The following is a 24,468-nucleotide window of genomic DNA, read 5'->3' on the forward strand; positions in this document are numbered from 1 at the left end:
ACAAGTGCGGCCCCAGAAGCAGCTCCTGTCCCGTCGGTCTTGATCAGCCCCGAAACCGCCCCTGCTCCTGTGTCCGCGGCGGCCGCGGATCCGGTGAAGAGGACTCTGGGACGGCCCCGTTGTGCTCCTCAGAACAGGGAAGGGAACCTTCGGCAGCGGGCGGCCACGGTGTGGGAGCAGGTGCTTAAGCCCCTGACGTCCAGCCAGAGACTCGAGCCTCTCCGGGCCTTTGCGGTGTAGACTTTCTACTCGTGGCTTCCCCAGGACTCAGAGCAGTGCTTGGAAATGCAGACTTGAGGGAGCGGTTTCTCAGCAGAGGGGAAGAGGGACGGGTTTGCCTCGTTGGCTCCCTTTAGAGAGAACTGAAGGATATCTGTGTCTATCAGCAGACACGTTTTTGTGCCACATGGAACCAAACTGTACCAACAGGAAGCCTAGGTCTCTAGAAACAGGCAAATTGGTATACGCTTTACAATCTAGAGAATACTAATGTGAGAGTTCACAACTGCTGTTGGCATTCTCAGGCTTCAAAAATTCTAATGTGATCGAAGCTACTGGAAATAATAAGGAAAACATTCCTGTACGCAAGGAAAGTGTGATTTTGGTAAAAGGAGTTCTGAGGAACACAGATACGCTTTTGGTGAGGCTGAAGAAAGCTGCAGCTTTGTGGAAAAAGAATCTTTAAAAAAAAAAAGGTTTTCTTTGTCAGCACATGCATGCGCAAGCAGGGGGAGGGCCAGAGGCGGGGGGAGAAGCAGGGTCCCCGCTGAGCAGGGAGCCCCCGAGGCGGCTCCATCCCAGGACCCTGGATCATGACTTGAGCCCGATGCTTAACGGACTGAGTCCCCAGAAAAGGACATCTTTGAAGAGAAATTTTAATGTGTAGTCAAGCTGGCTAAGGTTAAAATTTAGTTTTAATATCAGAGCAAGTGGAACAAAATTGGTTTTTACTCTTAAAATGAAATTTTCTTGGACTTCAGTTTTGCTGTTAACAGACTGTGAAAGTTTCTTTACCTTTTAAATAATGTGCCAAAGGGCCAAGATTGTGCACCAGGTCTTCAGTTTCTGGCACTCTGAAGAAAACGACCTAATCAAGTACTCTTTTCGACGATGGTCTGTGACCCTCTTCAGTCAAGTGTCCAAACGTGCTGATATTCTGGACAAAATTCCCAGAATTGAATTCTAAATAAGGCCTCATTGACTCTGAACCAAGTTTTGAGAATTTCCAGAGGGTCCCTGGACCATCTCCCAAGATTTGTTCCCACTTCTACTAAGAACGACGTTGGGTTAAGGAAGCTTATCTGGTGTGGAATTCTATGGAAAGCACGTCACATACATGATGATGAACTTTCTTAGGTTGCGCCGTAAGGGGGAGTATGAGTATGTCCTATGAATTACCGAGTATGTCCTGGAGGCTGTTGGTTGGAATTCCAGTTGTCTTAAAATGGACGGAAATAAGCACCTTGCTCGGTCAATTCCATTACAACGAACTCGCCTGGGGTGGTGAACAGCGGGCAGTGAAGGTCCTGTCTGGTTACAGACCCGCTGCTTCGCTGTGATGTGATGCTGGGGCCACAGCATTCCCGCAATGGCACCTCACCTTCAGGGAGAGTCAAGGAATGGACTCGACAAGGATGGGCTTCTGAGAATCTCCCAAGCCGAAAAGTGAGCTGGGTGAGGCTTTCTGGAACTAACGGATCACGGATTCAAGCGGGACAAGTACCACACGGGGCTGCATGAATTCAGGAGAACAATCATTCCGGGACTTCTGCTTTGAAACACTGCCCGTTCTTTTGTTTTTCCAGATTTAAGGAAACCACCTTCTCGTAAGGTTTCAACGATTTAAGATACACCTTTGTGAACAAAGAGGAAACAGTGTCTCTTGCTACCCGATCCCTCCAGGATCTGCCAACTTAGGATTCTCATCTTAGTGGCCTTATGTGTGATGACTGTGCTCAGATTCCACTCCGGTGACAGGACATGATTGAGAAGGTTCGTTACATTACTAGGCCTGACTAGAACATTCTATCTGAAAGCGATGTCACGACTCTGAGATGATCAGCTTTTGGGAACTAAGGCTGACTTTATGGAGACAGTGAGACCCTGGGGGGACATCATCCTGGCCTCTCGCTTACGGGATGCCTGGTGGCCTGGCCTGTCTGCATGGAAGGGCACGTCCTGGCAGGCCCAGAAACCTCAGGATATTTTGGGGACCTTGAGAAGAGAGAAATTCACCTAAATCTGTATGTACTGCAGGCAAAGTCTGACGGCAGGTCCTTGGTGTGGGTTCTTAGCCTGGAGAGGCTGCTGAGATTCATCTAGGACCTTTTATGAAAAGTTCCAGCAAAGCAGATTTAATAGAGCCTATACAGTAAGCCCTGTTTTCTGCACTTCTGTAAATAACCAGGCCGGGTCACTGAAACGACTTCACTGGGAACCAGATTTAGTCTTGCTCTGGGTTCTCTGATGGAAGTCGGGGGGCTATGCGGACCCTGTGCTTCCCTAACATGCCTCTGCGGATCGCAGAGTCTATGCTGCTCCTGGGCTCTGAGGTTCTGTCTTCTACCTGTAAAATGGGCCAGGTCCCAACTTCTACTTTCCTCCTGCATTTGGCTGCAACTCTCCAAACTGAAGTTTCCACTTCCCCCTGCCCTGCTCACTTGGGGCTGTCGGGAACCAGAACTGGCCGTTTCCTGCAGCCATGGCAGCTGCGGCTGAGCTGCCCCCCCCAACTCGGGGAAACCACCCCGGCTCCCGTGTGGACAGTCTCTGTGCCCACTGCTGTGTGGGCCACGTGGAAAGCTCACTAGTGACGGTCACACTGCAGGCCAGGGCCAACCGTCCGATGGCTTCCACACATCTGAAGCTGCTCCGAGCGCCAGGGCTTGGAAAGTGGGCGTCGGCCTGTGCCACTGACTCGGCTGGTTTCCTGCTGTCTCCACAGAAAGGTCTCTTAGCAAACACCGGGTTACTCGCCCCCAGCCTGACTCGGCAGCCTCTTGCTCAGCTGCCTCCCGAAATGAGGCCCAACTGCTTAGCGGAACGAAGCTACTGTGAGGACTGGGAGACGAGGTCAGTGAGCGGCTCCGGTCCCCCGGCGGCAGAAATTCCTAGAGGCGGCAGGCGGGTGGATGTGTGTCCCCCACCGTAGGCTACTTCGGCAAATGGATTATTTCGAGCTGAAGACAGTCAGGATGCAGCAGGGCTAAGGAAAACACTGACCTCTCCCTGAACGACATAGAAGGGTTGGGGTGGGGGTCTTGCTCAGAGGGGAGCTGTTCCCGGCTATAAACTCTGACCTGTCCAGGGGGGCAAAGTTCTGTGAACCCCCCGCTCTCCCCAGGCCCTGCCTTAGCTCAGGATGGCACAGAAGCCTCAATCGCCTGGCTAGTCCTTGGGGCTCCTGTCCTTATGGGTCCCTTGTACGTAATGAAACCTTTCTCCCATTTATCTGTCACCTGGCTCATCAGACCAACCAGAGGACCTAGCGGGTAGAGCGGAAAACGCCTCCCGCTACTCTAAATACTGAAGCGACTGCCCCGACACGCACGATGACCAAACAGCGAAATCGAGGCGTGCTTGGTTCAGAGAGACCCCCGAGCGCCCGCGTGTGAGCTCCGTGTTCTCCCTCGGGGCGCGCTGCGTTCGGGCCCCTCTCCTCCCTGTGACGGACGAAGCACAGAAGAAATACGGTGGAATCTTGCCCTGTCGCCGGGCCTGGCCACGGAGTGTGGCATCAGCTGGAAAGGAACCGGGTGAATCAAAGTGACGCGCGTAGTTCTGGGATGTGACGGGGACGGAGAGCAGGGGCAGGGCGGTCTGCTCGGTGCTTCTCTGCCTTTATGCCCAGATGTAGGGATTTACAGAGGGAGGACGGTTTATGATAGTTTTCAGCTTTTCTCCGAGCATATTCAGAATTACGAGATGAAGCAGCTCAGCTTCCGAGAATAAAAAAAAGAGACCCAGTGCCTCCTCGGAGCCACCGCGGCGCCTGTCCGCCATCCCCAGAGCCTGTCACCCCCGGACTCCTAACCGCCAGCAAAGCCGCAGGCACGGAGCTCGCTGCAGTCGGACGAGCTGCCCGGCAGTCCGGCCTCCGCGCGGCTCCGCACGAAGACGGCTACCCGCACCCGCGAAAGGTTTTACTGACTCGGCCGGTGGTTTCCTGTAGACGCTCCCACACATGCCGCTCACGGAGGCCCCGGGGCTCCAGAGGGCGAGGGCCCTAGGCCAGCTTGAGGCACTGCGTGTTGAAGCTGTCGCCCTCCTTGCCGGCGACCGCCTCGAGCAGCGCCTGCTTCTTCTGCATGCTGCGGGAGGACTCCAGCTCGTACATGGTGGTCAGGTTGAAGAGCACGCTCTCGTGCAGGTAGTGCTTGGGGTCCTGCTGGACCATGGCCTCCAGCTGCCGGAGGGAGTCCTTGAGTTTGCCCAGGTAGAGCAGGCACACGGCGGCATTGTTGTTGGCCTGGAGGGGAGGACGCGCGCACAGGGTCGGACCCGGCCACTGGCAGTCTGTGCGGGGGCCCCGTCCTGGGCGAGTGGCGGGGGGAGCCGCCGAGGCTGGCCCTGCCGGGAACCCCCAACCCCGCTGGGACAGACACCCATGGATGCCGCACGGGCTCCGGCTGTGAACCCCTGGCTCTCGTGGGACCTTACCACGGCATTTGTTGGGTCGATCCTGAGGATTTCTGTGAAGAATCTGTGGGCTTCAGCAAAGTTATTCTGGCCAAGGTGCAGGAATGCTCTGGAACACAAAGGACAGGGGGAGCAGGCAAGCAGAGGGGTGGAGGGCACGGGCAGGAGCGTGCTCCATCTCCTTGGGGTAACTCTGAGCAGCCGGGGGCTGGGGGGACACTGCGGTTGGATGAAGCACATCGCGCCCTGGCGGGCAGATGGCACTCTTGCTAGGTGACCTAGGACTTCAGTGCCTTCCTGCTGAACAAACGGACACTTTCTGCGGTGGCGTGAGCTCTGCACTGGGCACAGGCTCCATCTTAAGGACACCCCCACCCCCACCCCCACACTGTGTGTGCGAACCCTGCGGACATGGTAAATGGGGCATCGAAGCAGCTGGGGGAGGCTACAGAGGATAAACATTTATGCAAATTTATGTTGAAAACAGGGACAATATAAACATTTTAAAATCTGCTGAGACTGAAAGGTACCTAAGTTCAAGGAGACATCAGTGGGCGTGTTGGGTGGTGAGGGGCTTGGCGGTCAGGTCTAGGGCACCGGGTGGCATGCCTTTCCCAAGGGGCTTTACTCATGGCGTCTGAGCTCTTGGGAAATTTGAGAAAATAGTCTTCAGAGGTTTACCTGTTCATTAAGACCATTGTCTTGCCTTGCAGTCCATCCAGTTTCTGGGTGACTTTCTCCACGTCTTGAAAATACTTCTCGGCTGTTTTAATGTCTCCAATCTGCTCTGACAAAGTCAGTTCAGGAGACAGGATCAGGAGGCGCACATCCACGCGCACAGCCGCCCGACACGTTAGGCTCAGAACGTGCGCTTGAATCGGTGGGGGAACGGTAATGTCGCTGGTCATTACCCGTTACAGCGCCGGTCGGTAATGTCGCTGGTCATTACCCGTTACAGCGCCGGTCAACGGAAGGCCGAGAAGCCGGCACATCCCAGAGAGCAGGAAGGACGGGTATGCGGTTGGGAGTCAAACCTTGGGCAGCTGCAACTTCAAAAACCAGCCGGCTTGGCTCTGGGAGAGCCCGGAGGTACTGGGAAGCTGGGTCCCTGCCCTCACAGGGACAGCAAGGCCAACAGCCCATGAGATCTAGATCAGAAGCAGCAGTTTAAAAACTGCCCTGGGCCTGAGGAGGGGGAGTTCCTGAGGGATTTGCTGGCGGGCAGCATGCCCTCCCCTGCCCCCAGCACAGCCACACGGCCATCCAGATTCATTCCTAACCTGCCTGCACTGGGTGCAACCCCTCCAGCTGGGCCCGCCAGCGTCCCCTCGCCCAGAGGACCGGCACAAACCTACGCGTCCCTTGACTTCTCTGGGAGAATTCCCATCAAAATCCACCCACGCTGGTCCATGCTAGACACGGAGTAATGAAAATGGCAAAAAGCAGTAATGAAAATGGCACTAAGTACAAATCTATCAATAATTACTCTGAATGCAAATGGACTTAATGCTCTAGACAAAAAACAATGGGTGACAGAGTGCATTACAACAAAATACCCTCCGTATGCTGGCGAGAGATTCATTTTGGACATAAAGATGCCTGACGAGTGAACGTGAAAGCAAGGAAATACATTTATCCCGCAAGCGGACGTGGAAAGAGAGCAGGCTGGCAGTGCTTCCGTGAGACAAAATAGACTTTAAGAGAGAGACAGAGAAAGGACACTGTATACTAATAAAGGGAACCATCCAAGAAGGTGTAACAGTCGTAAATATTTACGCATCCAGCATGGGAGCAACCAAATACATGAAAGTTCATGACAAACGTGAGGAGGCTCGCTGACAGTCACAACAGCGGAGACTCCAGCACCCGCTCGCGTCAGCGGACGCAGCATCTGAGTGGACCGTTAACAAGCAGACGACGGCTTCGGATGACACACGGCACCAGAGGACTCGAACAGATATAGTCAGGACACCACATCCTAAAGCAGCAGAATGCTTTCTTTTCCAGTGCGCACAAAACATTCTCCAGACCAGATCACATACCTGGCCACAAAACAAGTCTCAACAAATTCGAGAGGACTGAAGCCACTCCATGTACCTTTTCTGATCACAATGTATCAGAGAGGACACAGAACAGGAGGACAACCTGTACGGACCGCGAACACACAGAGGCAGACTAAGAAGCTGCTAACTGATAAACGAGTCAACCAAGAAATCAAAAGAACCGGAGATTGCATGGAACCAAGTGACAATGAGGGTACAAGGGTCCAAAACGTCCGAGACACAACAAAAGCGGTTCTAGGAGGAAAGTCTGTAGCTCCACAAGCCTACCTCGAGTAGCAGGAAAAGTCTCAAACAACCTAACCTTACACGTAAAAGAGGGAGAAGAAGAAGAGTAAACAAAACCTAAAATGAGCAGAAGGAAGGAAATTATAAAGATTAGGGCAGAGATCAATGATGTAGAAACTAAAACAACAACAACAACAGCAAAAGAAAAACAAAACAAAACGAAACAAAAACCCAGGGGCGCCTGGGTGGCTCAGTTGAGCAGCTGCCTTCGGCTCAGGTCATGATCTTGGAGTCCTGGAGTTGAGCCCCAGGTCAAGCTCCCCGCTCAGTGAGGAGTCTGCTTCTCCCTCTCCCACAGCCGCTCCCTCCTGCTCACACTGTCTCTCAAGTAAGTAAAGAAATAAAGTTAAAATAAACCCTTCCCCACCCCAGTAAAACAGATCAGTGAACCCAGGAGCTGGTTCTTTGACAAGATCAACAAAATTGATGAACCTCTAGCCAGACTCATAAAAAAAAGGCCCACAGCAGAGAAACACAGTTGTAAGAAAACATCACAAAAAATTATATGCCAACAAATTGGACAACTGAGGAAAAAAATGGGTAAATTCCTAGAAACATAAACCATTCAAACTGAAGCAGGAAGACACAGAAAATCTGAACAGATCAATTTCCAGCTATGAAATTTAATCAGTAATAAACAATCTCCCAACAAACAAAAGTCCAGGACCAGATGGCTTCACGGGGAACTCCAGGAAACCTACACAGAAGAGCTAATACCTGTGCGTCCCAAACCGTCCCAGAGAACAGAAGAGGAAGGAAACTCCCGAACTCACTCTGTGGGGCAAGCGTGACGAGGACACCAAAACCAGACAAAGACACAACCGAAAAAGAGAACCGCAGGCCAATATCCCCGATGAACAAAGATGTAAAATTCCTCAATGAGATTAGCAAACGCAATCCAACAGAACATTAAAAAAACCATTTGCCACAATCCAATGGGATTTATCCCTGGGATGCAAGGGTGGTTCACTATTTGCAAATCAATCAGTGTGATACTCACACCAGTAAGAGAAAGGATGAAAGCCGCGTGATCATTTCGGTAGATGCGGGAAGAGCGTCTGACAAAGTAGCATCCATTCATGATAAAAACCCTTTGCAGTGTAGGTTTCGAGGGAACATCCCTCAACGTAATAAAGGACAAACCACAGGTGACATCATCCTCAGTGGGGAAAGACCGAGAGCCCTTCCCCTAAGGTCAGGAACAAGACAGGGACGTCCACTCACCACTTTCATTCAACACAGTACTGGAAGCCCCAGCCTCAGCGATCAGGAGAGAAAAAGAAACAACAGGCATCCGAATTGGTAAGGAGGAAGCCAGACTTTCACTATCTGCAGATGACATGATACCACACATACAAAACCCTAAAGACTCTACCAAAAAGCTACTAGAACTGACAAATTCCGTAAAGTCACAGGATATAAAAATCAGTGCCTAGAAATCTATTGCCCCAGGGACTCCAAGACTGTCACAGCTGGCCTCCCGGGTCAGGCTGTCCTTGGACCCAGTGCGGGTCTCATCTGCTTCCCGCGAACAAACAGTATGGGCTGGGGGTGGGGCAGGAGTAGGAGATGCGAGTGTGTGCGCGCGCGTGTGTGCATGGCCTGGGGGTGTAGGAGGAGTGCGTACAGATGTACGTGTGCGTGTGTGCACAGTGTGGAGGAGTGTGTGTGTGTGTATGACAGGGTGTAGGAGGAGTGTGTGCCAATGTATGCGTGCATGTGTGTGTGGTATGGAGGACGGTGTGTGGACCCCTTTGGTGAGGAGAACCTGAGCCCGGGGCTGAGAGAGCCCTCGGTCGAGTCCTTCCTGGCACGCTCATGTCTCCGCCGCCGGGGAGCCCCGTCTGCCTCCGTGTGAAAGGGCTGGGAACGTCCAAGGGGGAGCGGCTCCGCACGGCGTGTGCTCCCGTGAGCAGTGCCCCAGAGACGCCTGGCCGTTCTCCGACTACCTGGAACCGTCCCCGGCCCACGCTCCTCCCGCAGTCCCGGCTCGGGGACGTGATGGTGGAAGCGCTACAGGCGGAGGGGGTGCCGCGGGCAGAGGCCTGCAAAGGTGGGGCGGGCGGCCGGGGGTAGCAGGCGTGGGGGGGCGCGCATCACCCCAGCGCCAGACGGTCAGGAAGACGCGTCCCGGTGCTGGCGCTGCTCTTGCCTCGTCCTCGGCCCTGCTGGGGCTGCTGCACGCTGGACTCTGCTCTTTCTAGCCAAACAGCAGCCAGTGACTCTAGGACCAGCCGCGTTCAGGGAAGGCTCTGTGTGGTTTTACCACCACTCTTCTGGGTGCGACAGGGGACTTCTGAGTCCCGTTTCGGGCTTCACCAATCGCAGTCGAGGGAGATGCCCGTCAGGCAGTTCGGCTTCCTGATACCGCTACAGCCCACGGGACTTGACACAGTCCAACCAGAACTACTGTGAAGACCGAAACCCCTAACATCGCAGGTGACATATTTACGGAGCTACTTCTTTTCGCTTTAAATTGTATTTGTTTCCGAGAGAGAGCACTGGCCGGGGCAGAGGGAGGAGCAGGGGGCCTGATGTGGGGCTCGATTCCAGGACCCCGGGATCCTGACCGGAGCTGAAGGCAGACGCCCACCCGCCCAAGCCCCCCTCCCGGATGCGTCTGTGCTGTTTCCTATGCGTCCCGGGCCGCCCAGATGGCCCCAGAGGGGACGGGCCGCCCGAGCTCGAGGCCGGTGTGGTCGTACCTGGAGGAAGATCCGGCCGATGCCACTGAGCAGCTGCGGCTCCTGCTCCGGGCAGTGCCGGATAGCGGCGTGGTACGCGTCCACAGCCAGCACGTAATCCTGCGGGCAGAACGCCGGGGACACTGTGGGTTAGAAAGGTCACGCTCGGGTTTAGAACGCTCGTGGCTTGGTGGCTGCACATGCACACGAGGAGAGCGGGCCCGGGAGTGCGGGAGCCGCTGGGGGGCAGGAGCCGCAGGGCCGGAGCTGGACCCTCGAGGGGCCTGATGGTTCCTCAATGTTGCCACCTCAACGGCAACAGGAATTCGCCGGCACAGTCTCTCTTTCCTGACAAAACCACCAATGAACGGGTGACTTTCATCCTATTTCTCTCCGCCAAGTCCCTAGAGCAAATTTATGAACAGCATCTCTTAATGTTTCCTACGCTAGAAATGGAGGGAAAGTCCTCACACACACACGACACCCTGCACCAAACACCACAGCCGGGGGCCGGCCTCAAGTCCTCTGTGGGGCGCCCCCCGCCGTGCTGGGAGGTGGTGACCACGAGTCCGGCCATGCCAGAGCTGGGTGCGCGATCCCGCTGGCCACCGAGCCGGGTCGTACGTGCTGCCAGCGGCCTTCGCCAGCCTCTCTCGGTTGTCGGAGTGCCTCCACGCTGCCATGGGGGAGCGGGCTGGCCCGGCCTTCTCTGTGCTTCCCCGGGTGCCCCCCAAGTGCTGGCCCGCGGGGGGCCCCGGTAGATTCTGAGTCAGGAAAAGCCTGTTTATCCACAAGAAAGAGGTGGAACCCGTCATCTCTCTTGGGCGACAAGGTCTCCTCGTGGCCCTTGGCTCGTCTCGGGCTCCCCCAAACCCCGGCTCTTCGGAACAGCAGCGATCATGGACATTTACATAGAGCAGGCCCAGCACGGCTGCTGTGTTCTTTGGAGTCCCAGCACGTGGCCACGAGCCATGCGGCAGCAGATGCGCAGTCACCCCCACAAGTGCTTTATTCCTCTGCATTTGCAGGCAGAGCCAAGCTACCCATGTGCTCACTGGAGTGGTCTACAAACAGACAGGTGACCAGTAAAATCCCAGTTTCGGAGAAGAATGAAAAAACTCTCTCCATTCTGGAACCTTCCAGTGACGCTCATTAAGACAAGTCTTATTCAAATGATTCACAAGGACCCTGAGAGCACCCGCCTGTCCTTCCCCCTGGCGTTCTGCTAACTGTCACGGCCGCCCACAGCGGGGCTGTGCAGTTTGAGGGTTGTGTATCGTGCACACGTGCATGACTGTGCCAGTGAGTGAGATGTGTGGCTTATGCACAACCGTGAGTGCAAGCACAAGTGTAAGAGAGCAAGCACGTACATGGGCGTATGTACAAGCACGACCAAGTGTGTGCGTGCAAGCCTGAGGATGAGAAACCAAGTGGATACGTGAATGTGTGCACGAGCATAAGTGAAATGTGTGCCCAGCTGTGAGTGTAAGTGTGGGAGTGGGTGTGCAAGTGTGTGCTGAGGCCCCGCTTGGCGGCTGGTGTAGGGCCCCAGCGGAGTGCACGGGATGCCCCCGCGGGCTCTAGGGGCAGTCGCGTCCCGTAATTCAACAGCAGCCCCTTGCTGCGGCTTCAGCGAGAACCGAAGGCAGGTCTGACGTTCCTGGTAGCGCCAGAGTGTCACTGACACATGGCGGCCTGTGGACGCGGTGGCCCGCCCACTTCCACGGAAGTGCAAGTCCACGGAAGCCAGCATCACGGCCTCACAGCTCTGCCTTGGCGCTTCCGGCCAGGAGCCAGTGCTTCCGGAGATGACTGGTCCGAGAGGACGGTTAGCGAACCAAGCGCCGATCCCTGATGGGGTTGTTGTGCTGCGGACCTGTGAAAACACCACCCTAGGTGCACAGGCGTGAGACGCGCGTGGGGAGGCTGGGGAGGCTGGCCCGTCAGACCCCAGGTGGCGGCGGCGGCGCTAAGGGTGCCAGCAGCCCATGGGGGACACGGGCCAGGAGTGGCTGTGGCCTCCGGACGGGCTTGGCCATGTTTTACGGAGCCCATTACCAAATAAAGCCCAGCGGGAGCTCGTCACGGAGCTTCCCTAAGGGATTATCATTGCCTGAGGAGGGAACACAGCCTCTTAAATGGAAAATGGCTCAAGTGAGCTCTTCCGGGAGCGTCCAGCCCGCAGCGGACAGCGCACCCAGGCTGGAAAGGCCACAAGGGACCTGCTGACAGGACGGGCCTGCTTCATCAGCTCAGCGCTCAGCCTCTTGCTTCGGCAGCTGCTGCTTTGGAGGCCGGAGAGGGTTTGCGTGGACATCTGAAGGGGGCTGAAGCCAGCTGACGTGGCTGCGTGGCCCCTCGGCTAGAGCCTACGTGGGGCCAGTAGGGGGTCTCGGCGGCCCCCCGAGGCAGCAGGCGCTGTGCTTGGCCAGTATGGCTCCTGCCGTGTGGCACCCAAGGCCCACCACGGGTCCAAGGAGAGGGAGTGTGATTTATAGCGTGGGACTGGGCCAGTCTCCCCGGCCACGGCACTCCGGTCCCAGAGCCCGATGTCACGTCCCACGGGTATTCGGGGCTGTAATGTACGAGCTGATTTCCCATCATCAAATAGCATTTGTTTCACTGTAAAGAAACGTTACTGACCATAACTGAGTGGCTGATGACATAACATGCTGTCGGCCAAGCATGAGCCACACGAGTCGCCCTGAGCCACACACGTGCTCCCCACGTGGCCAGAGAAGGGGCACGCGTGCTGGCTCAGGCCTCCACGGCACGGCGTTCCCTCTTTTTAACTCATCAGATGTGTGGAAAATTCCAATTAAATGGCATTCCTCATGAAGTATTTCTGAAACCAGAGCAGGCTGTCTCGGGTCCCGGCAAAGCAGGCAGCAAAGTCACACGGGGGCCCGCTCGCATCTCACCGTCGCCGGGCGGGCGGCACAGGCACTTTATCCCGTCATAGTCTACTACCGTGTCTTCGCGATGCAAATACAAGTCTGCCGGTGGAACACCTAGCGTCCCTCCTGGGTAGTGTCAGCCCCCGACGAAGGAAACGTCAGCCCCGTGACTGTGCGGGCGGCTCTTCCTCTGCACAAGCTGCTAGGGCTCCCGTGCAGCTGCTGCGGCCCCAGGGAGGGAGGCTGGGGCATGGGGTTCCAGAGCCGGGGAGAATGGCCCGTGTGCCGGGGCAGAGGGGACAGGGCCAGGCTCTAGGGAGGGACCTGCTCACTGCCAAGGCTGCAGGTGGGAGAGAAGATGCTCCCTCCTGCCCACACACACGCCTGGGGCAAGACCATGACGGATGTCACCACAAGGGCCGCCACCTTGTCCCCCCCCCCCCACAAGCAGGGAGGAGGCTCTGCGCTCCTGCACTGAGGGGCGTGGCGTCAAGGTCAGAGCCAGGGCCCAGGGCTCCTGGACACGAAGGGCGTGGCAGAGTCGCTGTGTGCCCTTGTGTCCCACCCCTACAGGGCCACCTGGATGGGAGTCCCGACCTGCCCAGTGCAGGCTGCTCGGGGGCGTGCCCAGACCACCCGTCCTCTCCCTGACCGAGCAGGCGCAGGGCTGTGCTGGGAACGCACGCCCGCAGCCAAGCCCTCCACGCCGCACCCAGGGCACGACCTCACACGCAGGGCCGTGAGGGACAGATGTGTAACGCGGCTGTCACAGCAGGGCCAACCATGGTACTCCCCTGCGAGGAGCCGCCTGCTCTGCTTTGCTGAAAATCAAGCTCAGGAATGACCTTGGGCTGACCTGTGGGGGACTCAGGCTCTCGGTCTCATAATAGCTCATGAGGGGTCTGGGACTAAGCGACTCCCGCGGCAGCCTTCCCTTTCCCCCTACGCGGGGCCCCCGCTGAGCCAGGTCCCAAGAGGAGGAAGGAGCTGAGGACACCGCTCCCAGCTGCCAGGGGCCCACCGGAGACCAGGCTGGAGGAAACAAAGGAGCAGCTCCTGACGTCAGCCTCCTGGATGTGTGTGGGCTGCCTCCTTGGGGTGGGGGGACGTCCCTGAGACACAGGGGTCGTGGGCAAGCCCGGCTCCAGAGGCCATGGGCGTCCACAGGCCCGCCTGGGCAGGAAAAGAGAACTCACCGCTCTTCCCCGGGACCTTTCTGGGATGGAATCCAGAGAAAACCACAGAGGCCAGGGGGTGGGGGGGAGGATGATTTTCGTTAAATCATCGAGACCCACATCTGAACAATCCGACCTGACACTGTCAACTCAGCGTCCGCTGAGATCTCCTTCACTGTGAGCCAGTGTCAGAGTCAGAGTGCCACTGAGCGCTCTGCTCCGGCAGCGCCTCCCGCTCCCCGCGGGGCCCTTCCTCACAGGGTCCCGGCGCCCCGCACGGCTTCTGAGACACCCTCTCCCAGACCCGACGCACCTTCATCAGCAGCAAGCAGTTGGCCATGGAGCACATCACCCGGCCCAGGCGGGACCCCCACAGCTGGATGGAGGCTGCAAGAGAGGGGAGGGGTGAGCGCGCACAGGTCGGAGGCACGTCCCCTGCTGAGCCCGGGGCGTCGGGCCAGTGCCCTTGGCTCAGGAAGGAGAACAGGTGCAGAAATGCCACAGCAAGGAGAACGGGAGGGGAGTGGGTCAGCCGCAGGGCAGAGAGGAGACCACGCAGCCCAACCCAAGCCATGCTCACCGACAGTGAACACACGGGCCTGCCCGCGGCTGCAGTCACTGCCCAGACGCTGGACACCTCTCCGGGTGACCTCCAGGGGGCGCCGCCTGGCGGCAAGAGCCCCGGCTGTGGGGCTGGCAGAGGACGGCCCACCAGCATCTGCACCCCGAGCTCTGCCTTCTCCAGGCCCCACTGCAGAACCTTTCCGAGGAAAACTCTACTCTCGTCCCGCCGTCAGACTCTGAGCATCGGTGTGGGACGGGCACAGACGTACAGCTTAAAAGGTCAGGAGCACTCTCGCAGGGGAGGGAGGGCGGCGAGGACGCAGAACCGAAGCCGGCTCCTCACGGGCGTCTCCCAGTGGTGGCCTGTGGTCACACACGTGGCCCAGGAGGAAAGTGGGAAGGGGAACAGGAGGGCACAGCCGGCTCAGGAGGAGGGGGGAGGAGGGGACACGGGAAGCATGGTGGGAGCGGGCTGGGCAGCATGGGGAGGAGGGAGCGGGTGGGGAGGCAGCTGGCGGGGGCACACTGGCCGGCCGGTTCAGCCGAGGGCGGGGGGCATACTTGCACGACTCTACTTCGGCCTGCCTTACTCTGAATCTGATCGTCCCGCTGCTGCCGGGACCGGTGGCCCACTGCGGGGTGACAACCTTCTAGAAGTTATGCTTGCTCTTGGACTGCTTAAGAACACATAAAGCTAACTGCCAGAATTAGGCACTTAACTCCCTTCGCCTTCCAGCAATTAGAAATACATTAGCTGCTTGCTTACAACATCATTTTTGTGAAAGGAAAAACTCTGAACAGTATCTTTTGTTAATGAACATAAAACACGGCTGTCTCAGTGCACTGTGGTTTATCTCCAGGCTTCTTTCAAGCGCCAATTCTCCCCCTATTTACCCTGCAGTCTGTTTATGATGACCCTTTGTTATCCTGGAACTGCTTTCTGGAATCTAGCACCTCCCTGCTGACGCCCCTGCAACAGGCCCTCCGCGGGGAGAAGTGGCCACATGCAGACAGTGCCCGAGAGCGGGACGTCGGAGGGTAGCGACCTCCTTCCTCACTCACTCACCTGCAGCTACCCTGCTGGGAAGGGCGTGTACGTGCGCGCACACACACACACACACACACACGCTCCCCTACACGCCTGGCCGTCGTCTGGGATTTCTCAGAGGATGCTGTATTTAAAGCAGAAATGTAGCCCAGGGTGGCTGGGCTCGAAGGCAAACGCCGCTTGCCCATGCCCATCCCTCCTCCCGTGCTCCTGGGCACAGCCAGGGTCAGCACAGCCCCGGGGGCACCAGCTCGGCCCTCCACCCCGACCGATCCCCTCCCCAGGCCATCTCGCCTGCTCCTGGCCCCCTGGTCCTCCCGGAGCTGCTTCCGAGGAAGCCCACGGCATGCTGGAATAAGGCACGCCGGCCAGCGGTCAGCACAGCCCGCTCCGAGTCGGGCCCCCGGAGGTGCGACAGAGTGGCTCCGATGCTGGGGGGGAAAGGGAGAACGGGCCCTGAAGAAGGAAGGGTAGGGGAAGGGCTTCTTGGGAGGCACCATTTGAGTTGGGTTTTGAAGCACAATTAGTTCATCCTTACTGTTCTCAAGACACGGCATGATCTCAACATGCAGCTGGCTCCCAGCAGGGCAGTGCTCAGTGACAAGACTGAGTTTGTCGGCCTGGCCTCGGCTGTGTGCAAATCTCTTCCTCTCCTCGGCAGGCCCAAAGGGCCTCACACTCCCCCTGCCAAGGCTGTGGCTCTGGCAGGCAGATCCTCCCAGGAGCGCCCCTTCCAGGAAGGCCTGAGCTCTCCTCCTTCCCAGCACTTACCCAGCATGGAAGCCACACTGGTTTCTGGATTACTGGGTATAGGCGGGTCCTCTGTACTCAATGAGGCTGCCTGTGGGCAGCCCTCACGCCTGTGTCTGCTCTTCACGTACCAACAGTGCCAGGCCCGGTGCCTGGCTTCCCAAATCGGGAACGCGCAATGAACTCATGCAAGGACCAGTGCATTACTGAGTAATGCACGAAAAAGGACGAGACACAAGAAAACCTTCGGGGCTGAATCTTCTGACAACTCTCGGTAATTATTTAATGAGAAGTCTGGCTACTGACCTTGTCTGTTCTCCGGTGTGATGCTGCTCATGGTCCCGTCTTCAGCTAAGCCTTGCTCCAAATTTGTAAGGATCTGCAGTAATTCCAAGTAAGAACAACAAAATCATAAAAAATGAATTTGCTTCTAGACTTTGTCATAATATATTCTAGGAGGAGCAGACTTCCCTGTATGAAAACCAATTTGTCAAGGGCTGTTTCACACAGACACATTTTAAATACCTCCATTCGCCCCCCAGGGAGGCCTAGCGGAGGGGAAGCCTCTCTGGCGGGTGCTGGAGACTGGCTTTATGGCGCTCATAAAGCTCTCGGAGACATCAGACACCGGCAGATGTTTTCTCTTTGTAAGAAAGGCGTCAAGCGTGTTACACATGAGGATGATTATTAACTTCTGTGAAAATACCCGGCTCGTTCCTCCGGGCCCCGCGGCGGGTGTGGCCTTTTTAAACGTATCAAATACTCTCAGAGCAACTGTCACTTTCCACGGTGTCCACGGTTTGGGTCCTAACTTTGGGTTTCTTCTTTTGTGTTTAGGCTTTTCTTGGAAAGAAAAAATGGCTGTCGCCCCTGGAATCTGGGTAGAGAACGTGTTTTTTGAGTGGCAGGACGAGGGAAACAGAGCATGGAGAGCAAAGGCTTCTCGGGGGAGAGGAAGAAAGTGCTAACTGAAGAGACGCTGGGTCAGAGCGGTCCTTCCTGCCTCAGGGCACGGGCTTTCGGGAAAAATCCTTTCGTGCATGGGATCCCTTGCCAGTTAACGTCTCCCTCAGTGAGCCACAGGCTCTGGGCGTTCTCACGCCCGGGCCCCGTGGACACGGCAGGGAGGGTGAGCAGGGCCTGTCGGCACCTGCAGGAGCCCCTCGCTCACTCCGGGACACGCTGGCTCAAAGCTGGAACCACAGAGGGTAGCTAGTAGGGTCTAAACAGGGCGAGATGACATACTTCAGCCAATCTGACCAGGAAAGGAAGTCCTTGCGCCTCGGCTGGAACGGAGGCCGGACCGGACGAAGGCGCAGGAACGGCTGAAGAAACAGGCGGCGCAGCGTCCTCCGGTCACGGGGTGGGGCGCGGGGGAGGAGCGGCTGTCTACCCAGAGGCACGCCGCAGACACCGTGACAGCAAGGTCACGGGGTGGCCTCGCGCCATGGCCTCTCCGCAGGTGGCCGAGGACCCACCCCCAGGACCACCGTATCTGCAGCCTGAGCTGAGTCACAGGGCACCCGGAGTCCGGGGGCTGGAGCAGTGACTGCGGAGGGAGGTGTGGGCAGAGCTGGCAGGGGAAGGGTGGGCAGCTGCAGGGCAGCAACAGAAATGTCCCAGGAAAGGAAGCGGGAGCCCCGCCCCCGATGCCAACATGCAGACTTCACCCGGGCCTCACGTGCTCCCCTCCAGAACGTCAGTCCCGCGAAGGGGAGGGACACAAACACGGCCGGCCCAAAGCCCGGCTGTCCGGTCTACAGCCGCGGTAAGGCCCCACTTCCTGTCCCTGACGGAATGATGGAGGCCCATGGCCAGGTGAGACACTGACAAGTACTCCTGGGTCTCTCCCCCAGCGAGCAAGGCAGGACGCACCCGCCCGGTCCACAGCAGCACGCGATTCACACTCCTCCAGAAATCCTCTAAGTTCATGGACCCTGGAGCACACACGTGACCTTGGCATCTGGTATTCTAAACTTCAGGTTCTGATTTGTATGCCTTTGGTATGACCCCAAACCCTGGACTTTTAATGAGCTTCGGATAACATTCTGGGGACCGATGATCTGGGGACCAGTCTGAGGGAAAGCTCTGGGGAAGGAGCCTCGTACCTCTCCCTTTGGTGGACTGTCACGGGCTGTAGGGGGCAGTGGGGAGTCTTGGGTAACGGGTTTCATGCACGAAGCATCCAGTGTACAGACAGCTGGTGGCTGGTCCTAACTCAAGGACTCAAAGATTAACAACCTACTTGAGTCAAGACCAAAATGAGAGCAAGTCTTCCGTACAGGGGCTTGGATTTCTCTAGAAAGTCTCGAAACCTACCTATCCTCACCACCGTCTCCTAGGGGAACTTCTGGAAGAGGCTTTCCAAAGTGAAAAGAGGTTTCTTGGAGCTGCTTCAAGCCACTCAAGAAATATGAAACACTTCATGGACCAGGCACCACGCCAAGTCGCTGGTCTACACCCCGATCTAAACTGCACACAGCCCTGAGGCAGCTGGTGACCCCCCACATGTACAGATGAGGAGCTCGGGGCTCTCACGCATCAACTCCGCCAGGACAGCTTCCCCGCCTGCCCGACTCTAGCCCCTCCCAACCACTGCTGCGGACAGACACAGTCCTCCGGGGCTCACAGCCTGAAAGAACATGCAGGTCACAGAAGGAGAGACTCCACAGCGCCAAGATACCCAAGTGGGGGCGCAGAATCCCAGACCTCCTCATCCCACCGAGGCCCGCTCCCTGCTGGGCTAGCCGCCCCAGTCGGGCTGTACCGGTCCCTAACTTCCCTGCCTCCTGGTTCACTTCTGGGGCCTCAGATTTCATGCGAGGTCGCAGCTGCCGAGGGCGCGGCCCACATCCTAAGACTTGCAAGGATGCAACCTGACGCGTCTAAGGGTGTAAATTTCCACCACGAGTTAAGACAAATCTTGCAAAACCCCAATGACAGGGACACCTGGGGGCTCCCGTGAGCTACACTCTGAACATGCACGGGGCCAGGAGCCTGAGCCTCTCCCAGCCTGGTCCCCAACAACGAGGACGCTCCTGTCACCTCCTGCGAGTGCTCTCCCGGGACGCACAGTGGGAGCCTGAGGATCTGCGGTAGAGACGCGCCTCGAGCCAGGAAGCAGGAGCGGTCTCCAATCTCTCACACAGGAGCCATCTCCAATCTCTCAAATACGTCTCCCCACCCGCCCATCACTCCCACCTTATCTGATTAAGCCGCAATCAATTTGCTCTCTGCTGGAGCAGCAGCAAAGGGGGGGCCACGGAACCATCCGGGTCAGGTGAGGCCTGGCAGTGGCCAGACGTTGCTGGCATGCTGATGGCCAGCCTCCTCGAGCGCTCCAGAAAAGCTGGCCAGTGGGGCTGACAATGGCCGTTCTCGGCTCCGCTCTTAGAAGATATTAACCCTTCCCAGAAACAGCTCTCTTCTCTGCCTTACTAGCACCCATCAGTATACATAACCTGCATCGACACTGCCGAGTGCGTTCTTTCTAGAGTTTTCCAGAGCACGCAGACACCTGTCTTCCCCCCAACTCCTTCCGCTGGGGGATCTCTAAACCAGCACTTCTCTGACACAGTGCCCGCTGCCAGGCTCACCTGGGATGTGGGAGGGACAAAGCTAAGCTCAAAATCACAGCCTTGGGTCCGTATCAGCGACAGCCCACACCTCAAGCTACTCTGGCATCATTATTTACGGGCTGGATCTACTCAGGCCAGCAGGGCCAGACACGTGTTCTTCTGGCTGTTTCCCAACCGGCCTGGGAAGGTGTCTTCGGGCTGACGGCAGAGTAGCCTGCAGGGCAGCCAGAGGCCGGCCCGCAGGAAGGAGGCACCGGCTGCTCCGACCGCGGTCCCCACTTTTCACGCCCTGGGAGCACGGCAGACTCGTTTAAATCGAGTCTGGTGCAGTCACTGGTGTAGTCACACTTAACCAAACACTTCCGACCTCACGGCAGAGACGAGTGACGTGCTGCTGAAGCCGGGCTGCGGCAGGACCCACGGCCACGACCTAATCTTGGGCTCCCCAGTAGGATATGCGGAATCCATGACCAGCCTCTGGGGAGTCTTCCACGTTGGGGAAAGCCTGGCCTCCTCTGTCCCACAGCTGGTCGCCACAGAGAGCCACACGCTGCCCTGCTTACCGGGAGCCAGACCCACCCCTGGGCCGCCTCCTGCCACCGGCTGCACCACCGGCTTGCCTTCGCCTCCGGTTGCCCTGCAGGCCCGTGTAGCTTTTGGCAACAAAGAACAACTAACTGTAAAACGAATACATGCTAACACAACGTGCGACTGGGAAAAGAAAACAAAACGGCCCGTGTTCCTGGTACCCGCACAGCTAACAAGCAGCTGCGCTTCCCTGCAGTGGTTGGGACTCAGCTCCGAGACCGGCCCACCGCCCTGCGGCCCACCACCCTGCGGCTGGCTTCCACAGCTACTCTTGGGTCACGAATCATTTCCCACATCACAGCTGTAATGGCAGAGATAACCTGGAAACCACATCAAGCCTTGATACCCCAGGCCTGGCTGGTCCTGGGACACCCCACGTCCGCTGTCTCCGGGATGCCCCAGGTCCCATGTCTCTGGGACACCCCATGTCCGGTGCCCTCCTTCTGTGGTAAAGGTGGCACAGAGTGGAATCAAGGGGAGACCCCCAACTGGGCTGTCTCCCAAGGTGGGTGATGGAGCCCCGACCTGCACAGAGAACGCCGGCCCCCTGGGCTGCAGCCACGGGTGGTGGCGGTTCCTCCTCATCCGCCGCAGCTGCTCCCTGCGGCTGCTGCAGAAGGAGGTGGTCTCTTCCCGTTTGGGGCTCCACGAAGGGGCCTGCGCTCCGGGCAACGACCGGACGGCATGGCTCAGAGCGACTGCCGGCACAGACAGCAGCGTGCTCCAGTAGCCTGAGGCGCCCCAGCTGCCTCCTTCCCGAGGGGTGGCAGCCCTGCACCGCCTGGGTGTCCACGTTCACCCTGCCCCAAGCATCTCACTTGAGAGCCCCGGCCCACCACAATGACCCTGAAGACCAGCAACAGACAGCACTCGAACACCGGAAACACAAGACAGAGAGCTCTTCAGGGAATGTGAATCGAGTAACTCCGCTTTCTGCACAGAAACGAGGACTCGGGTTTGCAGACCGTCCTTGAGGAAAGCCTCTCAGACCAGCGTCAAGGCTCCTGATCGGTCCGAGGCCGCCACACGCAGTCCCGGCACTGACCTCCCGCCTGTCCCCATCTGTGCTGAAGACCCGAGCGGGTGGCCCGGCTCCACGCCCACCGCCGGACACTGCCGGGCCAAGCCGTGTGCGCCAGGGCTGTGCTGAGCCCGTGCCCCAGACCTCACCGCCGCAGGCCCGGGGCGGGCAGGAGGCTGGGACAGGGCTGCAGGCGGGGGAAGGAAAACCGAGGGAGGGGCAGGTGGAAACTGCCGCCCGAGGAGACGCTACGTCGTGGTTTGGCCTCCTCCCCAGCGAAGAGCGAACAGCCCTCCGTTCCCTAGACCCTCCGGGACCAACCTCTGGCAGAGCGCGGGCAGCGGGAGTGGCCACACGAAGGCGAGTTCGGGAGGGCCCCACCCCAAGGCGGCAGGAACACGGCGCACGTGCAGGGAGCAGGGGGCTGCGGTGTGACTCCACGGACGAGCAGGGACCAGGTTTCTGGAACCAGGTGACCTGTTTCAGCCCAGGCTCCTCTGCCAGTTCACCTTCCCAGCCTGGTGACTCAGTCCCGTGAGGCTCTGTCTCCACAGCTGCACAATGGGGACGCCATGACCTCAAGAGCCACTGGGAGCAGTAATGGAGGTGACGAGGGTGTGACACGCGGCACAGCAGCTGTTCCGGTGTGACCGCAGCTCGCCTGTTGATGGCGACCCCATGACCAGCGTGGTCACCATGGGTGTTTGACCTCTGGCACAGCCGGGGGCGGGAGGAGGCTGAGAGACCCAGGAAGGAGCACAGAGCATGCCGGGAACCGTGCTGGCCAACAGCCTCTGGTTTAAATCTTTCCTTGGGTTTCCCACTGGCTGTGATGGACTCAGACAACCAGCCTGCTAGTGTTGGATGGGACCTCCGAGTCCGGGGGCCTGATCTCTGACCTCTCGTCTGCGAGGGGAGGCCAAGGGCCACGGGCCGTGCCGAGAGCAGACCTGCGCACAAGTGATCCAGCCACAGAACTAACCGGAACCCACCAAGGCCACGCTGTCCCCAGAGTGCTGTGCTGGCTTCTCCTATTTTCAGATTTTGTCCGTCTTGAGTAAATGAACTCTGGCTTGAACACAGACCTCCTGCCGGGTAATTCTGCATGACCAGGATGTACTGACGAGAGGCCTGAACAGAACACGGTGGGGTAAGACAAGCACTTGCCCAGGACGCTTGCAGAGGACACAGGTGTACGGTCTCCACCCCGCTCCCCCTGCCATGCACAGCAGGTGCCCAGACAGACCGGCCAGGTGAACGAGCCCAGTCAGAACCGTCCTGACGCACAGCTGGGTCAGACACAAACCTCTCTTAAACCCCACGTGTGAGTGACATCATACGTCACGCACTCAACAGTGTTGTATGCGGCTGATGAATCACTGAACTCTCCTACCTCTCTGCAAATGGTAATACAATACATGTTACATAAACAAACTTAAAAAAAAAAAGTATAGTCTTCCAAAAAAAGAGAAAGGGAAAAGACAAACCTCTTCGGGCTCCAGAGTGCCTGGGGGGCATATCCAGTCGGAACCAGCCTCCCTGTGTATGCGGCCAGCGGGGGAAGGGAAGGGGCACCTGTAGGGGAGCCACCGGGCCGCCCAGCAGGAAAGGAAGCTCACCCAGGGGGCTTATCTGGCGATGGAGAGACTCAAAATCCGGCATCTCCTCCTAATCACCCTAGAGGGAATGATCTGATCTTCTGTTGATGCCGCTTGGTGCCTTCTACATAATTGTTACTTCCCAACCAAGAACAATTCAGAAAGCACTTCTGAATCTCATCAGCCTTTGGAGCCAGTATTATGAATGACAACTGTCGTTATACAATATAATTTGCTTTGATTCCGGAACGTTTTAAACCATTATCTTCTTAAAGACTGTGCCAGTGTCCCTGTGAGGCACAAGGCAGGGGCCCACAGCATCTGCAGGACTCGTGGATGGTCCGCCACACCCAAGGGCACGTGATGCTTACACAGGAGAGTACGTCCCAGCTTCTGATCTACCGGTAACACTAAAGAAGAATCACATGCCAGCAGACTGGACAAGCTAGGTGAAAAGGATAAATTCCTAGAAACATACACTCCTCCAAGACAAGACCGGCCAGGTGACAAGGACAGCAGATCCGAACAGACCAATTACCAGTAATGAGACTGAATCGGTAATCAAGCAACTCCCAACACACGCAAGTCTAGGATCAGACGGCTTCACAGGTGTATCCCACCAAACGTTTTAAAAAGAGTTAGCACATATCTTTCTCCAACGATTCCATAAAACTGAAGGGGAAGGAACACTTCTAAGCTCATTCTACGAGGCCAGATTACCCTGATACCCAAATCAGACAAAGACACCAGGGAAGGAGAAAAACAAAAAAGAAAGTCTCAGGCCAACATCCCTGATGAACACAGATAACAAAGTCCCCAACAAAGTATGAGCAAACGGAATTCAACTATACAGTGAGAGGGTTGCACGCTGTGAGCAAGTGGGACGCAGTCCGGGGGTGCAATACCCCAAGTCCGTCAACGCGACACGCCACGCGCACGAAGAGGACGAGAAAACCCACGATGTCCCCACAGATGCAGAAGCAGCATGTGACACAGCGTCCGTTTACGATAAAAACTCTCAACGAAGTGGGTACAGAAGAAGTGACCTCAACAGGAGGACAGCCACGTGCGACAAGCCCAGAGCTAACGTGCTCGGTGGTCACGTACTGAGAGCGTTCCCTCTAAGACGAGGAGGAAGCCAAGGGTGCCCGCTCTAGCCACTTTCACTCAACCTATTATTGGAAGTCCCTGCTGCAGCAATCAGACAAGAAATAACAGGCCTCCAAATCGGAAAGAACTAAAACTGTCACTATTCACAGATGACACGATCCCGCACACAGGAAACCCTAAAGCATCACCTGGAAACTATTAGACCCAATAAATGAAGTCATTAAACTTACAGGATACAAAATCAGTATGTGGAGGGGCGCCTGGGTGGCTCAGTGGGTTAAGCCGCTGCCTTCAGCTCAGGTCATGATCTCAGGGTCCTGGGATCGAGTCCCGCATCAGGCTCTCTGCTCAGCAGGGAGCCTGCTTCCTCCTCTCTCTCTCTGCCTGCCTCTCTGCCTGCTTGTGATCTCTGTCTGTCAAATAAATAAATAAATCTTTAAAAAAAAAAAATCAGTATGTGGAAATGTGC

At 57.2% G+C, this 24,468-nt stretch overlaps 1 protein-coding gene across 6 annotated transcripts in view; it reads right to left on the minus strand.

The window, feature by feature from the left end:
• Positions 1 to 746: 746 nt before the first annotated feature.
• TRAPPC12 (trafficking protein particle complex 12) overlaps positions 747 to 24,468 on the minus strand; it is a 72,222-nt gene continuing 48,500 nt past the window's right edge. For 2 of the 6 annotated variants that reach the window (XM_032353435.1, XM_032353436.1), the window contains exons 7-12: positions 16,411 to 16,483; positions 14,056 to 14,129; positions 9,692 to 9,790; positions 5,320 to 5,420; positions 4,660 to 4,747; positions 4,226 to 4,468 (exon numbers count right to left, since the gene is read on the minus strand). In XM_032353435.1, coding sequence (XP_032209326.1) covers positions 4,226 to 4,468; positions 4,660 to 4,747; positions 5,320 to 5,420; positions 9,692 to 9,790; positions 14,056 to 14,129; positions 16,411 to 16,483 — 678 coding nt within the window. Of the gene's footprint in view, positions 4,469 to 4,659; positions 4,748 to 5,310; positions 5,421 to 9,691; positions 9,791 to 14,055; positions 14,130 to 15,471; positions 16,311 to 16,410; positions 16,484 to 24,468 lie in introns of those variants that run through there. The other 4 variants (XM_032353434.1, XR_004288086.1, XM_032353437.1 and 1 more) reach the window with 4 other exon arrangements.

This window comes from Mustela erminea, chromosome 7 (assembly GCF_009829155.1).
Source record: "Mustela erminea isolate mMusErm1 chromosome 7, mMusErm1.Pri, whole genome shotgun sequence".
Taxonomy (NCBI): Eukaryota; Metazoa; Chordata; class Mammalia; order Carnivora; family Mustelidae; genus Mustela; species Mustela erminea.